This window comes from Varanus komodoensis, unplaced genomic scaffold, assembly GCF_004798865.1.
Source record: "Varanus komodoensis strain SLA01 unplaced genomic scaffold, ASM479886v1 scaffold21, whole genome shotgun sequence".
NCBI lineage: Eukaryota > Metazoa > Chordata > Lepidosauria > Squamata > Varanidae > Varanus > Varanus komodoensis.
Genome location: NW_025335589.1, coordinates 5,839,812 through 5,856,023, shown reverse-complemented (window position 1 = coordinate 5,856,023; position 16,212 = coordinate 5,839,812). Strand labels below are relative to the sequence as shown.

Sequence of the window (16,212 nt, the reverse complement as noted above, 5' to 3'; positions counted from 1 at the left end):
GTGCACAGGGTACCTGTAATCCTCTGAGTATGGAGGGTTATAGCAACCTCTAGGAGCAAAAATAAAAATAAAAATGGAAAAGCTGCATAATGCCTTCTGCGTAGTAGTGCTGCTTTTCTTGCGGTGGTGGAGGGAATGGTCTTCTTGGTTATACTTCCTGTTTAAGGAATTCTCTATTAATTCTTTCCTGGTGTCTACAATATTTTTTATGGTTCTAGATGACAATTTTATTTTCCCAAGTTTTTAAAGTCTGGTGAACTTTTAATATTTGGCTGTTTTATTCCTGCTGTTTTACTGATTGTTTTCATTTTATTGCATTTGTATTAATTTTTCTGTTGCCAGCCACCCTGATCTTTTATTAAAATGACACAATAAATGAACTGAGCCAATAAATAAGTAAGCACAAAGCACATCTTGACCATATTCCAATTAACAATCCAGTGATATATGAATAAATGGTTTCTGCCTTACCTAATTCATCTTCGCCAAATCCCAAGATATGTCCTGAAAAGAAACCTCTGCATGAGCCACTGTTGGCGAGACATAGTTGTTTCTCTTGCCACTGTTTGTTCATGGGACTCTGTTGCAGTGTGAAAAAATTTCTGGAAATGCATATAAATTACAGTTAACACCATTTTTTATAACCTTAAAGGAGTAAAAACAGAAACTAAAATGAAGTTTGCTGAACTGGGAGCTTTTAGGCTGTAATCCTATACCAATTTACCTGAAAGTAAGCCCTACACAACTGAATGGGACTTACTTCTGAGGAAACATGTATAGGATTGCAGTGCTGAAGTCTGCACTACAAAGCACATAATGAAATTATATTGTGGGTTGTGCACTGAAAAAACTGGCTTTGAGTTTCCTATGTTCTTTTACTATAAATGGTCATATGAAAAATCGCTTTCTGATTCACAGAGTTATTCACAGGCTTATGATAAATATGGGTTTTAAGTTGGTCTAACAGCCCAATCCTATACATGTTTATTTGAAAGCAAATCCTGTTATGTAAGACTTACTCCAAAGTAAGCATGCAAAGGATCACAGCATGCATAAAACATTTTCACAATTTCAGAATAAGAGAATAATCCAAGAACATACATTATAATTTTTTACAGAGGGACCTTCAGTGGCATTTAGAAACACAGAAGTCACTATTCAAATTCTTATTTTTAAATGGAGATTTAGAATGGTTTTGTTTTAAACACATTTTCTGCACGTTTTGTTTCTATTAAATCCATGCCTGTTTCATCTAACCCTTCTTCCTTTGCTTGGCATCCTCACCTTGCATGTGGTGAGTACACCTGCCCCTGATCACTTCAAGTATACTCGAAATGAACTATTTAAAGGTTACTACCAGAACTGTAAATTGACCTTGGAAACAAATAGGCACCCATTGGAACTAGTACAATATAGGTATTTTATGCTCTCAATGCCTGGCCTCCACGAGTGTTCAAGCAGCTGTGTTCTGCACCCGTTGAAATTTCTGAACCATTTTAAAAGGCAGATCCATGACAAGCACATAGAGAACACAGGAATCGGCCTTATCTGGAGTAAGACCTTGGCCCACAGCTCTGACAACACTGACTGGCAGTGTTGTATTTCTAGGCACTGATGCCACCTGGTCCTCCACTGATGATATTAAATCCAGGTCTTTCAAGTGAAATGCAAATCCTTTCAAAATTGTTTGCAACCTCCATTCAGGTTAGCAGGTTTCCCAGCCCATAGCTCCCCCATGTTATCTGAACTATATATCCACATGTTTCCTGTGATCTACCCTAAAACTGCCTCCAGACACTTATTCAAAGTTTCCACTGCTGTTGTTCAACTAGCAGATGAGGAAAAAAAGGTGGAGCTGCCTGTGATCATTATGCTGATGACAGTATAGCCCAACCCTCTTGATAATTCCTCTGGTGTTTTCATCTTGATTGTGAAGGTTTTGGTAATGCAATTGAACCCTAAGATGACCCAAAGACCAATGTAAATTGTTTAGCAGTTGCTGTGAACTGCCCAAAGACCTTCAGCTATTGGGTGATAGAAAACAGTAATAAATAAATGGTTGTGGGGTAGAACAGAACTCCCCCAGCACGACCTCATGGGGCTGACCTTCCAGGAAGGGCCGGAGCCACTGTAATATTGAGGACCAGTTCACTTGTAACTCCAGTACTTGTGTAGTTTAACCCATGAATTGGTGGGGCTGCACTGCTTCCTGTGTGCTCACTGCTTCCAGTTTGCAATCATTTTTTATAAACAAGCATTGGACATCCTATTATTGGGCTGTTTGATGAAACATCCGAATCTAGAACTCGGGGCTGTCAAGGTATAAACAGCCCAGGGTTTTAACCATGGGTTAGAATTCTGAGTTGTTTGTTCCTCAACAACCAAGAATTCCATATTTGTCCATCACAAGAAACAACCTAGTTCCTGAGTTGTTAATGAAAGCAGATGCAAAATGAAGTGGCAATTTGTCTATGAGTTGCTTAGTCTATGGTTAGTTGTTACATGTGGACAGGGGCTGTGTTTCCAAGAGCCATCCAAACATTATGGTCCAGAAGGATATAATTGTCAACATATACAAGACAGAACATGTGCAACTGGAAATAGCATATAATTTATAGTTTTTAATATGAATGTTAAGAAATTTACCCATTACGATCTGCAAATACATAACTTCCATAAAGTCTTTCGGACTGGCAACCTCTGTACACAAATCCACCAACCAATGGTCCACTACTGAATGGCTTGAATTCTAATAGTGAAGGCTCACTTTCTAAAAAGGAACTACCATAGGATTAGATTAAATGCAATTTCATTGGCTAAAGGCATATTTTATTCAGGAAGACAATAACAATTAGGCTATTTCTACTTTTATAGTACCAGTGCTAAGGCTTGGAATGTTCAAGGTAGAATTTAGGCTAAAATGAAATTGCAGTTTCTTTATTTCATGTTTCTCCAGCATTAGCTCTTACACAGCAGGATCCTGTGCATGTTTTTGTAGAAGTAAATCCCTCAGATTTTAAAAATGCAATCCCATGCATGTTTAGATGGGGAAAAGCCCTACAGCTCCCAGCATATCCCAAGTAGCACAGCTGGCTGGGTCATGCTGGGGGTTGTAGACCCTTTTTCTGCTAAAGGTGCATAGGACTGTACCCTATGAGGGCTTATGCTCAGGTAATTGTGTAAAGGGCCACAAACATAACCTCAAAGAGATGAGAGTTCTGAATAGCCGTTATATAATCTTCTTTATTGCCGTTAAAACAAACTCTTAGTTTTTGTCACCATCAAAAAGAAGCAACCATGCACTTATCCTACATCCAAACACAATGGCAGTTGCATGGAATTATTTTAACTGCTACTTGTTTTTTTTTTTATACTCTTGCACTCTTGAGAATTGTTATACCCATGTTTCAAGAACAAGGAGAATTGGATGTGAAAACAAGAATATACACAAATATGTCCTAGAAAGGATGTATAATGTATGGTAAGAATCTGAAAGCAGCTTTAGAACACATAGACCTTTGGGAGAAAACTCATTTAGTCTGCTTTTCAGTGCTATGAAAAAATGAGGCTTACAAAAATATACTTGTGTTTTCAAAAAAGTAACATAAGCAAGTCTTAGCAAAGTAGCCAGGGATGTTTTTGCTACTGTTGAAGCTGAACAAGAAGGCACAGGAAGAGCTATTTGATTTAAATTCCTTTATATACTATGTTGACAACTTTTTTTCCTTATGAGACATTAAGGGCATCACTGAAAATTGTTACAACTTTAACGTACCACGAGAGTCATCCTTGTTTTCCAGAATGCACCATTTTAAATTAATGTCACAGATGGAATAGATTTTTTTTTTTTTTGCTAGACTCTTGCAAGCTAGAGACTACTTAATTGGCTTTATTTTATTCTTGGAAAATGAATTTTGCATGTTAAGCCATTAGGATGAGAAAGACAACAGTATACAAACTGGTTAAGATAAAAAGTAACAACTGACCACAGTACTTTAGTACTGCATTGTGGTCAGTGGGGTAACTGTTTAAAAGTTTCTGTCTGTATGTATAAGGCTACTGTCCTCAAAAGTGAATGGAACTTTTTATGGTCCACAAGAGTGTGGCATCCAGAACAGAGTTGGGCCTATGTGCCCAAGTGGATGTATATGCACCTGATCATGAATGTATGGCAACTAAAGCAATACTTGGCCTTGCCAGGCAGGTGAAGTTGCTTTGAGCAATATTTCTGATTGGCTAAACAACTTCAGCATGAGGGGGTGAGTTGCAAGTTGCTGTCATTCGTCTCTTCTGAATTATCAAAAGCTAAACTTGATGCAGAAGAATTGTACTGCCAATATAATGAAGGAGTTGAGGCACAATACAGGCTGTAATGGTTTGTTAATTAGTTGCTTGGCTTACTTAGCAGAACAATTCTATAGATGGGGAGAAACATGGCAAAGGAATCAACTTATCGAAGTCGATGGAGCACAGGCACTCAGCTACAAGATTGGATTTTCCTTCCAGGTCTCCAAAAAATTCTATGTCCATCTAGTTTCTTTAGTGATCATTGGGTTACGCTGTAAGTTGTCTTAAATCAGGCAAAAGCCTCTTAAAATATACACAATTTTTTAAAAATCTGCTTTCTGTTCTCTTCCACATGTGACACACCATTTGCCTGTAATGCCATTCCCAATATTCTACACTTTCTTTGAAGGTATCTACCCGATACACCATTCTTGCTATAGAACTTACCATAGTCTTTTCCCTTAATTATCTGAAGGATTCTTGCTGAGGACCTGTTTTTCCCATTGGAGTCTGAGCAGAGAATTGTTAAATTAATATTTACATCTGTTGGGTGGCGATCCACAGCACACCTGTGCAACAGCAGGATGTTAAAAAAGAGATGAGATGAGTGACAAATCCTTTCCATGGATCAGAGCAAAGCTTGTTTGCATGATCAGGCAGCCAGTCCTTCAAGAGCCCATGTGTTCTGGATGGCTGATCAAGCACACTAGGAGCCCACCCTTACCTGGGTTTGAACAACATGACAAGCCACAGCCATGGTTCAAAGGCTGCCTGGCACATGCCACAGCAGGACTTACATAAGTCAGGGTGGGCCGCACTGATTGGGAGAACTAGGCCAATGTTTTTCACTCCAAAGCAATGATATCCAAATGCATGACAATGCTCATTCTTGTATGGGCTAAAATGTATCAATTTATAACCTATACCCATAAGTCCAAATGTATAAGACCAGTTCTTGCCCACTTGCATTGGCTGTCTGTATGTTTCCGGTCCCAATTCCAGGTGTTGGTTTAAACCTATAAAGCCTTACATAGCTTAGGACCACAATACGTATCGGAGTGCTTCTCTTAGCTGCAATCTGCCTGGACCCTATGCTCAACTTCTGGGGCCCTCCTGAGTCCCAACTCCAACAGAGGTGTGGAAGGTGGCAACAAGGGGGAGCACTTTCTTGGTAGTGTGCCCCCCACCATCTATGGAATAATGGCCCTCTGCAGCCTGGCTGGCCCTGAATCTGCCATCTCTTCAATGCCAGGTTAAGACAGCCCTCTTTTCTGAGACTTTTAATGACTTAGCCACCCAGAGACTTGTGAGGGATCATCAGGTGTTTTGCAGAGTCTCTCTCTCTCTCTCTCTCTCTCGATCTCTCTCTCTCGATCTCTTTCTTACTGGTAACAGACAATGTCATTGTCTGGTTTTGTTATATGTTTTTAGCTGTTTTAAACTTAATACTTTTTTTGATTTTATACTATTTTATTGTACTGTTATCATCTGTTTTTATGGACTGATTAAACCTTCTGGAGAGCTTTGGTTGTGGACTGGTATAGAAATGCAATGCAACACAAAGCAAAGCAATGAATGAATAGGCTGTTAATGGACAAGTTGTTGTGAACAGAAGCAAACTATTTTCTATATTCACAGTCCTAGGATATTGAACCAAGACTGCTGAACCATCTTATTTGCCAGATCCTTCCTTCCTTCCTGAAATGACTTCTCTCTTAAAACTGAGCTAGCCCCTTAATTACACTAAGATCTAAGGTCAGTATCCAGTGGGACCTTGATGCCTCTGTTGGCGCCACTGTTTGTGCAATGTGGCTTTGACACTCAGAAATGAATGACAATGCTTTCCTGATCCTTTGGGGAGCTTCTTTTGGGAGCTCCACTGACCTTTCCCATTCTGGAAATGTTTCAACTCTTTGAGGGTGATTTTTAGCAGTGGTAAAACACAATTGTGCAATCAGTAGGTCCCATGAGGGCATAAGCACAACAGAATACTACCCAAAATCTTAAGCATTTCCAGTTCATAACAGGAAAAATGCAAAGGCTATTCCAATATTCTTTTTGACCTTACAAACGAACTCTTTAATTTAAATAAATGTTCACTTTAAGAACTCGTGGACTAGAGCATTTGCATTTCCTTTGTGTATGTGGCACAAACAGTCATCCAGCTCCACACCTTGATGGTTATTAAAGGCTACTGTTTTGCTCACTTTTTTTGGTTTGGATCTGACCCTGGCCTCTCTTATCTCTCTACTGCTCCAATCGTGTAGTTTGGAATAGACTGAGACCTAATGTGTATGATACAGCATTTTGGAATGAAGGTATAAGCCTCTTCCCACAGCTATAAAATCTCTTCCAAATCCATATCAATAAACTATCCATGAAGAACCAAGTTGGGTTATAGTTCCTTCCCCCTCCTTCTGCCAGGCCCTTTCCTCATATGCCAGTCCATGGGCTTCTCTATTTTTAAAAAGTATTTTGCTTTCCTTGTAAGTTTCTGCTGCTGCTGAAAAACAGTATTAGCTACATACCTGCCTGGATTGTGGAGTCCATGGGCAAAAATTTCAGGAGGTTGATTGGTGCTGTTAAAGTGTGGGTTGCTTCGGGGTATGTTATAAGGCACATGGCAGAAATCAGTATCTACATCCAGGCGCAGCACAGAACCTGTAAAATCACTGAGAAAGTTGGGGGATAATACAAATGATTTCTAAGTAAGGGTTTTTAACCAGTTAATTTATATTCAATTATATTTCAATTAATGTAGAAAATCACTCTGCAAAGGGCAAATCCCTGTTGATTAATGCAGCACTTTCTTCTTCGTGTGCATGCCTGTATAGATGAATGGATAGATGGTGCTGAATAGGGCATTATGGCCACATCTGCAGTCCTATACCTACTGACCTGGGGTACGTCCCACTGAACTTCAAGCAGTACAGATAGGAATGACACACCAACATGCACCTACAATTATCACAGCCCAAATCCATTCTGTTTAGAAGACAGACATCTGGATTAAAGGGACATATCTTGTGGTAAGCAGTAACGGATAGTGAGTGGCATAGCAACTGTTTGATAAAAGGCATTTGTTGGGGATTCTAAGTCTCTGATGGTGGACAGGGTCCTGATTTCCCGTTTAATTCAACAAAGAGCTCATATATACATGGACTGGTGTAGTAAGTCATATTTGCCCATGCATTCATGGGTAGGGGAAGAAAAAATAAATAAAAAGAAAGACCATTTCTGCTGAGAATTATTGTACCTTAAACCATCCATCTCTTCCATATCATCTATAGTGATCATCCCATCACCAAGGAATATGTATAAAAATCCGTCAGGGCCAAATAGCAGCTGCCCCCCAAGGTGCTTCCTGTGCAGCTCTGCAACTTCTAAGAAACCTCTTGCTGTTCTCGCGTCAACCTGGTGTGGGTTTTTCCTGCAAGACAATGAACGAATGCAGAATTACCCCCACACCCACAAACTCTGCATAAAATATTTCACCTCTGTCCCAGAATCATCCTCGTATTGCCTCAGAGCAGCAGACACAAGAAGTCAGTGAAAGTCTGTGGCCACAAATCAAATGTCATCCAAGGTTTTCTTGAAACTTCTTATTGCAGGCCATGCCAGCTGCCACTCAGGGCCAAAATAGACATTACTTTAAATCTGCATGTGGTAGATTTTTCTTCATTATTTGTACTCTAGTGTAGGAGCATGTGGAGTAGGGGAACTTTTAAGAGCTGGATTCCCCTTCTCCCACCCCTGGCATCTACTCTAGAGTAAAAATGAACAACTGGCATAGCTGCTAGTCACAGAACTAAAGTAACATTTATTCCCACCCTCATTTGATCCCACAGTATGCTGCAATTTGCTACCACTGTGTGACTTTTTGGTTTTTTTTTGCCTTCTCTTTTTTGCCTTCTCTGTAGCTTGTTTCCTAAATGTATATCTGGTTGTTGATGCTAATCTACATCACAGGGATGTTATGAAACTAAAATGAGGAGGGGAAGGAGGGAAGGAACTGCTTATACAGTTCCAAGTTCCTTGGTGAAAGGTGGAGTTATATCAGAAGCTAAATAAATGGTAATACTTTACACAGTAATAGGTAGAGAGGGCATAAATTGACAGCAGGTACTAAGGAATGATTAGGGAGACGTACAACAGAACCATTCTCTAAAGCAATCTCATTAAGGAGCATACCATAACTGGATAAAGCATCCCAAAGGATACCTGTGACTAGTCACATGGCTATAATTGTAAACTTAGTGTACGGTCAGCGATCCATCTTACCCTCCTACCCCCAGAGCTGATTGGTATGGACAGGGCAAACCAGGTGGGATTCTCATCCCTTATAAAGACTGATACTTTTGCCAACATTTCACTGATCAGTTAGAGTAAAACTATAGTCAACCTCACTCTGCATAGGCCCAAGTTAGTTAGACTTTATTGTGGATTCCTCAGGAAATATACAACCTTTACATTCCAAAAATAGTGGTGTTTCAGAGCTTTCCAAAGAACCAGAGACTGTATTGTGAACACAAACTGTGTGCTCTTCATTCACACACCCACACCCATGCACAATATGAGGTATACACAAGAATAAAGATAATTACAGAAGGGAGAAAGGTAGTGTTCTTGCTGCTGATCTTAGCATTTCTTGACTTTAATTTATCTGACCACTGATGCTTTCTGACCATATCCAGATGTGCCCCCTGTAAATCAGAGGGACCCTGTTTAAATCCAAGGCAGGAAAGAGCTGGAAAACAAGGGTTGGGGACTTTGAAAGATATTAAACAATGAGACAAATATTTTAAAGCACATTGTACACTAGAACTTCCTGCAGAAATGGCATATGATAAGCTTCATACCTGGACACAGTGTACTCTACAACCCTCAGAATATGGTCATGAGGCCCAATTGCCCATCGTTCTTGGTTGGTGGTGTAGGACACATACAGCTTTCCATTTTTTTTGTAATTGGGGTGGAATGCAAGGCTTAAGAGACCTCTTTCATCTCCACCCTGCAGTCAAATGAAAAACACAAAGAATTGTGAAGTTAATTATGTTCTTTATTGTGTTTAAGAAGGACCCCCCTCCCCAAAAAAGTTTCTTTCTTTCTTGAGAGTAATCTTTGCCTAGCTCCATTCTTCCTCCCTTTCTTCCTTTTCTGACTACAGCACAAAAAGGATTATAAAACATTTCATCTGGATGGGGAGGAGGGGTTGTTCCTTGAGAGCTGGAACAGGCAATTGTTTCATGGAGCTATTGGTACACAAGCTCCCTTACTCCTCTTTTATGGACTGATTCCTGAGTGTAATCTTTGGGAAGCTATGAAGACAAGTTTAAGTGCTGCAAAGAATTCTTTGCTGGATTACTCAGTTGCTTGTTGTATGCAGAAGGCAAATAAAAAATATCTATAATCAGCAGTCGCTTCAAATCCAAGTATCCAAGCCCTAAAACACAGTGCCAACTCCCACTGTCTTGGCAATATGTTTAGAAAACAGTTAAATTGCTTGTGTAATATGTAAACCTTTGTTTTACCCTGGAGGCAGCTACATCACTTGTCACAACGATGGTGGTCTGTTCCTCATTGCTAGCGTACTCTAGGTAATAAGCAGCCTGCAATCTCGCTGCATAACGGCATCATTTTGAACGGCAGCCTGTAGTGCAAAGGCTTTTACTATTTCAAAAAGCAAAAATAGAAAATGCCCAAACATCTTTCTTTCATTATTGATGTATGCCACACAGATTAGTACAGTTATATGTTTAGCATCAATTTCATGTACTGTGACAATACAAATGCCAGCAACAGAATGTAGAAAAGAATGCCCTCCCTTGTGCAAAAAAAGAAAGAAAAAAGAAAGAAAAAGAAAGGGGGTTATTTCAGAGCCCTGTGTACAAAAAGAAAAAGAGCACCCTCCAACTAGCACAAATGTGGCTTTTGTTGTACAGAATCTTCAGTTAGATTTAACAAGAAGACTACCAGGATTTCCAACTACAGAAATTCAACATTTAATAGAAATAAAAGATTATGGGCTTGATCTAGACTTTGGGAGCAAACTTAACAGTGTTTGAGGGGCCATAGGAAAATGAAGAGTTCGCCTTCCAAGGCTACAGACAGAACTGCAGATTTTCCCTTCCCCCTCCCCTCTTGGTTGCTGCAATAAATTCTGGAAGCCTGCTGTCAAAACCTTGGAAAAGGACAGAGAAGGAGGGAAGGGGGGTGCTGGTGGGGATACCATAAGAGGCTGTGGATCTGCAAGATCCACCAGCATCTCAGTTCCCATCCCAGTTGGTTTTCTAGATCATTCCCAAAATTTCCCTAAATGTTGGATGCAGCTTCTCTAGCAGCACAGGTAGCTGCTTTCAGACTGCCACGACATTCCATGTACGCCCCTTTGGATCACTGCCACATTTCATTACACTGCACTTCCAATGGCCTCGTAAGTTGTCCGCCAGTTAGCAACATTTCAGAAGAGATCCATCCATCCTCTTTCTCAGTTTATAAACAGAACCCATCACACAGCTATTTCCAAAGTCTTATGATGCCAATTTCAGTTTCATTAAAGAAAGAACAGAAGAACACAAATTGTCAGGACTGTGATTATCTTGAACTTAATAGCTGAGTTCAATGTCATTTCATCAGTTCAATCCCATTTTTGTAGATGATGTTTACACATGACCTGTGTACATTATAGCTCTGCTAATTTCAAGGGAAAGCACATTAAAAACTAGAGCTGCAATAGTCCGGGGATCTAATTTGCACTAAATTTCATGACATTTTAGAGACATGGGGTAATGTATTGAGCACTGATAATTTAAAAATCCTTTGATTTTAGCTTTTTACAACATTGCTGTTTAAATGAATGAAAAATTTGTCTGCTGCCTATTTAGTATGTGTAGCTTAGCTTTCCTCTAGTGAAACTAACCCTGTAAAGAATGCAATCTGCAATTCAAGCTGCTCTGTTGAGAAAATGAACTGAGCTGATCTATGCAGTTGCATCACTATGTTCGCAACCCAAAATTCAACTTGTGTTTGCTATGCTCCTGATGAGTCCACAGAAACTCTGCATCTTCAATGAACTTTAGGAAAATTGGCTGCTGACACTTAGTTACAAAATCAGTTTTTCTAGAATTAGTGAAGGTGGAAGTCACTATGGGTAGATGAAATATTGAAGCTGCTGTAGGCTTTGAATGTGAAGAGGTCGTATCTTGTTGGCTACTTTACTGTGGCCTGATAAACGTGAACCGAATTGCAAGTTTGGCACCTTAGGAGCCTGAGATGCAGAGATGCCTTTGTGCATGTACAAAGAGCTTCTGCACAGATGGAAGCAACTATCATGCCTTGTGAGATGCTGCTGCAAAGGGAAGGGCTTTCCAGGCACATGGGCCTGGTGCCAGAAAGTTCCAGGGTGGAGAGGAAATTGTTGATAAGACTTTGGAACACCATATGCAGAACTTTGATCCTGGCCATTGTGAAGCAATCATACAATCATTTTGACCACGTGCTAAATTCTGCATGGATCCACTCAGGATTGAATCCAAATTTAAACTATTTCAACTGTACTGGCAGAAGTGGACTTCCATGCCCCTGCTTTCCATGACAGCCTTGCAAAAAGAATGCACAGAGAGTCAGGAGACAGTTGACGTGATTAACCGTGGGTGGGTGGAAGAAGGGATTCTACAAAACTGGGTCATGGAGACATTTCATGAGTGGAAACTTCTAAAGGAAGGCAGATTCTGGATCCAACACATTCTCAACAAGCATCTTTATTCCATTTTTGTCTTATCCATCAGAGACAATGGGCAAGACTACTGTAAAGTAAGTGTGCTTTGGACAGAGCCTTTGGATCCTCAAGTACTTGATCAACAAGGTCTTTATATTGTCTGACGATTAACCATACTCATAACCATACTTATACTGCTCTATATCGAATGTTCTGTTCATCAGTGCTGTTCTTCAAACAGGTTTCTGACAGAAGTTTCCACCATGTTGTGCAAACTTTGCCATCATTCAATTAAAATAAAAATTAACCAATATATTTCAACAACTCACCACAGATTCCATCACAGTTTTTAAAAAATAAACTTTAAGTTTCCTTAAAAAATATCAACACACTGCATAGATATGCCCTAACTGTTAAAAACAATAAACTGTCATGTAAGTAAACATAGGCTGCAAGACTTTGAAATCCATTGTGTATTAAAGCTTTTATTTAGGAAGAAAGTTAAAAACTGAGTGCATGTGTGCAGGAGGGCATGGCAAGTTTGACAGTGCTTTTGTAAAATAGATCAGTGGACAACCAACTGTAGAATTAGTTAATTAAAACAAGTACATTCTGCTTCACCATAACCAGTTTATATGGAAAAGTGTAAGTGTCGCTCAGAGGACAGCAGCTACAATGCACAGAAGAATACTGAACTATGTGTGCACAAGTGGAGACTGAAGATCATTCACAGATTATGAACAGACTGAAAACAGGATTAATGATTGAAATGGCTTAGGTTATTATTATGGCTCAGACCACCCCTCTCCAGTACCTTGATCTACAATAACACCTTGATCAGTCCATTTAACAGGTGCTTGAAAACACTGCAATTGGTTTAAGACAAAGGAATTAAACAGTGATGCTGTACTGGAGTTGATTAATAGGGAAATTAGTCAACTCTGTGAAACTTCTGTTTTCACTTTTCTAACATTAGGATCTTTAAAACCTTACATTCTTTTTCTCCTGAAAAAGAACTTTGCAAATTCTTATCAAAACTGAACTGAAATGAAAATTTATTGGCCAAATTCAATAGGCACAGTTATTCCAAGCACGGAAAATGACTGTACAATGATGTACCTGCCTGTTATAAGATTTTTAAAGATGAGGAACCTATAGGAAGAGGGAGAGAGAGAGAGGTGTCAAATCTGAAGAAGGAAGGCACAGTTAGATCTCCCTAGGGGAGTGACCACTCTGTTAGAAGACAGAGTGGTTTTTACTCGTAGAAGGTCTCATGTTCAGTCCCCAGCATCTCCAGCTAAAATATCTTAGAAGGGTTGTGAAGGACCTCAGCTTGAAATCCTAAAGACATTATGCACATCATGGCAAATTCTACTAGGCTTGGTAGTTTGAGTCAGAATAGATTGCTCTTTATTTCTCTAGTATCTTCTCAGGTATTGAACTCAGGCTAATAGCTATGTGATTCCCTTTCTTCCTTTTGTTCCGTATTGAATCAATATATATATTGATATATATATATGGACACAAATGCAAACATTTAGGCAACTTTCACAATATTCTAGGTGATGACATCTTTGATAGTGTGCAAAATTTATGCTTCTGAGCAGTTCTTACTCTCAGATCTTTCCCTCCAGTTTCTGACAAATTACGAGTATTAAGTGTTAGCCTGAAGCCCCTAAAATACATGGCCAGTTAGAAACACCTTTGCTGATAATTCCCCTTTCCTTCCCAGGTTGAGAAGCTTAAAAATATACAAGTCTATGGTTTTCCTGTTATTCAAGATAATTAGAAATGCTGCACATGAGATAAAAAGGTTATATATAAGCTGTCTGGCCTTCTGAGAGTATACTGCCTTTAATGCTACTTTCCTTATGAACTAGATTTTAACTTTTCTTATTCAGGGTAAATCATTAAGAATTATTTAGAAAGGAGTGTGTTTGCTGTACAAATGTATCTCACTGTTAGCAGCTAACTAGAGGACCAAATAAAAGCTGTCAATTTATTATCCAATACTAAGTTATCAAAGCAAACTACAGCAATCTGGAAAAAATGGCAGCACAAAAAGAACATGAGGTTCAGTGTAATACCTCCCATATGGTCCAAGGGGTGATGTTCCAGGCACATTTACTTGTAACAGAGTACAGTTTAAATCAAACGGATCGCTGTTCAAATAATGTGTCTGTCAGCAGCTTCTTGAAAATGCTACTAGTTTAAAATGTTGGGAAAGGATGTGTTTATAGAGATAACATCAAGAATGCACCATGGGTTATTATTGTTTGGTCAGTGGCCTTCATAGGCATCTTGGAAGGATAACCCTGTCAATGGCATACATATGGACTCTGACAGATTTGGTGGAGTCCAGAGGATCCCAGTTTGCTTCAGATGTAACTTTTGCTATAAATTAAAAAAAAAATCTGACAGCTAGAAACACAATGACCTGGATAGAAGCTCCATGCTGCATGCTACAGGATTCACTGAAGCCTTTCTCCACTAGTTTTCTCTCTGACTGGGAACAACCAGAGCATTTATGAACATTATGCACATTTTTCTGACGTGCATAATGTGTAACATGATTCGGGATTTTGGATTGAATAAGACCCATCTCCCTCATTTCTAGTAAACTACATTGGATATAGCCTGTGCCAAGATTACTTTTATGTATAATAATAAAGTGTAGATCTCAGGCGTTTTAATGTTGTCCTGAATATAGTGCAAATTATTTTTAATAAAATGTGCATAGGGTTGTGCTATTAAGCTGTACTCTGAAACACACTTCCTACAGAATAAACCTTATTCATCAGAGTGGGATTTACTTTTCAGTAAGCATTCTTAAAATTATGGTTTAAGGAAATTTCATGGCAGAGAGTCAGACTGAAGAACTGGTCTTGAATATCTTACAGCAGTAAACACTTGCCATATATCTATCTTCAGCCTATCAGAAGTTGAGGAATGAAATAGTTATACATTATCACCAGGGTATTTGTTTTTTTCAAGTTTAAAATACTTCCAAAACTGTTGTACTCCAAAGATGGTAAAGCACTTCCTTCTTAAGCTTATAAGCTTCAATGTCAACATGCAAGTCTGTCCTAAGAAAAATAGTTGTAAAATTTGCCCCTGTTTGTTTATTTAATGCACATATTTATCCCGTATCCCTTCATTTTCCCTTCCTATGAGGTGGTCTAGGCTAAAAGATAGTGACTGCCTAGTGAACTTCCAAGTGGCATGCAGATTTCAACCTGGGCCTTTCCACCCTTAGTCTAGCATTCTAACAGCACAATATTTTGCATGTTTAGACAAAACATGTTCTACAGCTTCCAGCATGCTCCACCTGCAGTCAGATTTTGTCTGTTTTAGCATACAGAGAATTATGTTATAAGGGCGTTGATGTTATACCACACTACATCAGCTGAGAACGCCCACAAAACGTCCTACATCAGAAGTATAAGGACATTTTACTTTACAGAGTGTTAGTAACAGTTGTTTTTACAGCCTGTCTGAAATACTTGTAATGAAGCCCTAGCATTGGGTACCTCTATTTATTTATCTGATACAAAGGCAAGAATTCCTATTACAGTGACTGCTTGTCCCACTGTTACACACCCTCATCTTTTAATGCCAGTAACAAAAAATGAAATAGAAACAGGATACTGAAATGGTTGGGGTGGGGGATTCTACCAACCAAAATATTGCTAATGATGGAATGCTTGGCTAGAGTTAGGAATATATGATTTCTGACCTTGTTTCCATAAAGATTCCTTTATGGTCTGTAGCTAATATGGTGGTCATGCAGCTAAAGGCATTATCTTCACATCATTAGAATGAAACATAATACTGGAAATCCCTGACTTCATTGCTTGAGGTTTCATTGCTATCTGGGATTATATATTTCCCATTGTAAATCTAAATAAGAACTTGTGCTGACCTTTATTAGAGCAAACATTAAATAATTTAGTAAGATTACTACTATGAAAGGGAACTTTTAAAAAAGCATTTCAGACCACCAAGAAACAATCATAAATTTAAGGAAATATGAGGTTTCAACCATGTGACTTCCCTGCCGAGTTATGCAATAGATTGTTGTGACTTAAAGGTCATACTTTTTTTTAAATGGCACATTTTAAAGAGATTTATAGAGTTTCTACTTACACATTGTTCATATCAACAATTTAAAAAGGTATATGTTACTAAAATAACATAAAAATCAAATT

At 38.9% G+C, this 16,212-nt stretch overlaps 2 protein-coding genes across 2 annotated transcripts in view; one reads left to right on the top strand and one right to left on the bottom strand.

Annotated features, from left to right (window-relative positions):
* Window positions 1-16,212, bottom strand: part of LOC123023831 (hedgehog interacting protein) — a 90,242-nt gene that overhangs the window by 17,051 nt on the left and 56,979 nt on the right. Inside the window, exons 5-10 of the mRNA XM_044430880.1 lie at window positions 9,147-9,298; window positions 7,544-7,717; window positions 6,816-6,959; window positions 4,735-4,856; window positions 2,647-2,770; window positions 472-602 (exon numbers count right to left, since the gene is read on the bottom strand). Coding sequence (XP_044286815.1) covers window positions 472-602; window positions 2,647-2,770; window positions 4,735-4,856; window positions 6,816-6,959; window positions 7,544-7,717; window positions 9,147-9,298 — 847 coding nt within the window. The remainder of the gene's footprint in view (window positions 1-471; window positions 603-2,646; window positions 2,771-4,734; window positions 4,857-6,815; window positions 6,960-7,543; window positions 7,718-9,146; window positions 9,299-16,212) is intronic.
* ANAPC10 (anaphase promoting complex subunit 10) overlaps window positions 1-16,212 on the top strand; it is a 127,670-nt gene that overhangs the window by 97,752 nt on the left and 13,706 nt on the right. The gene's annotated exons all lie outside the window — the stretch shown is intronic.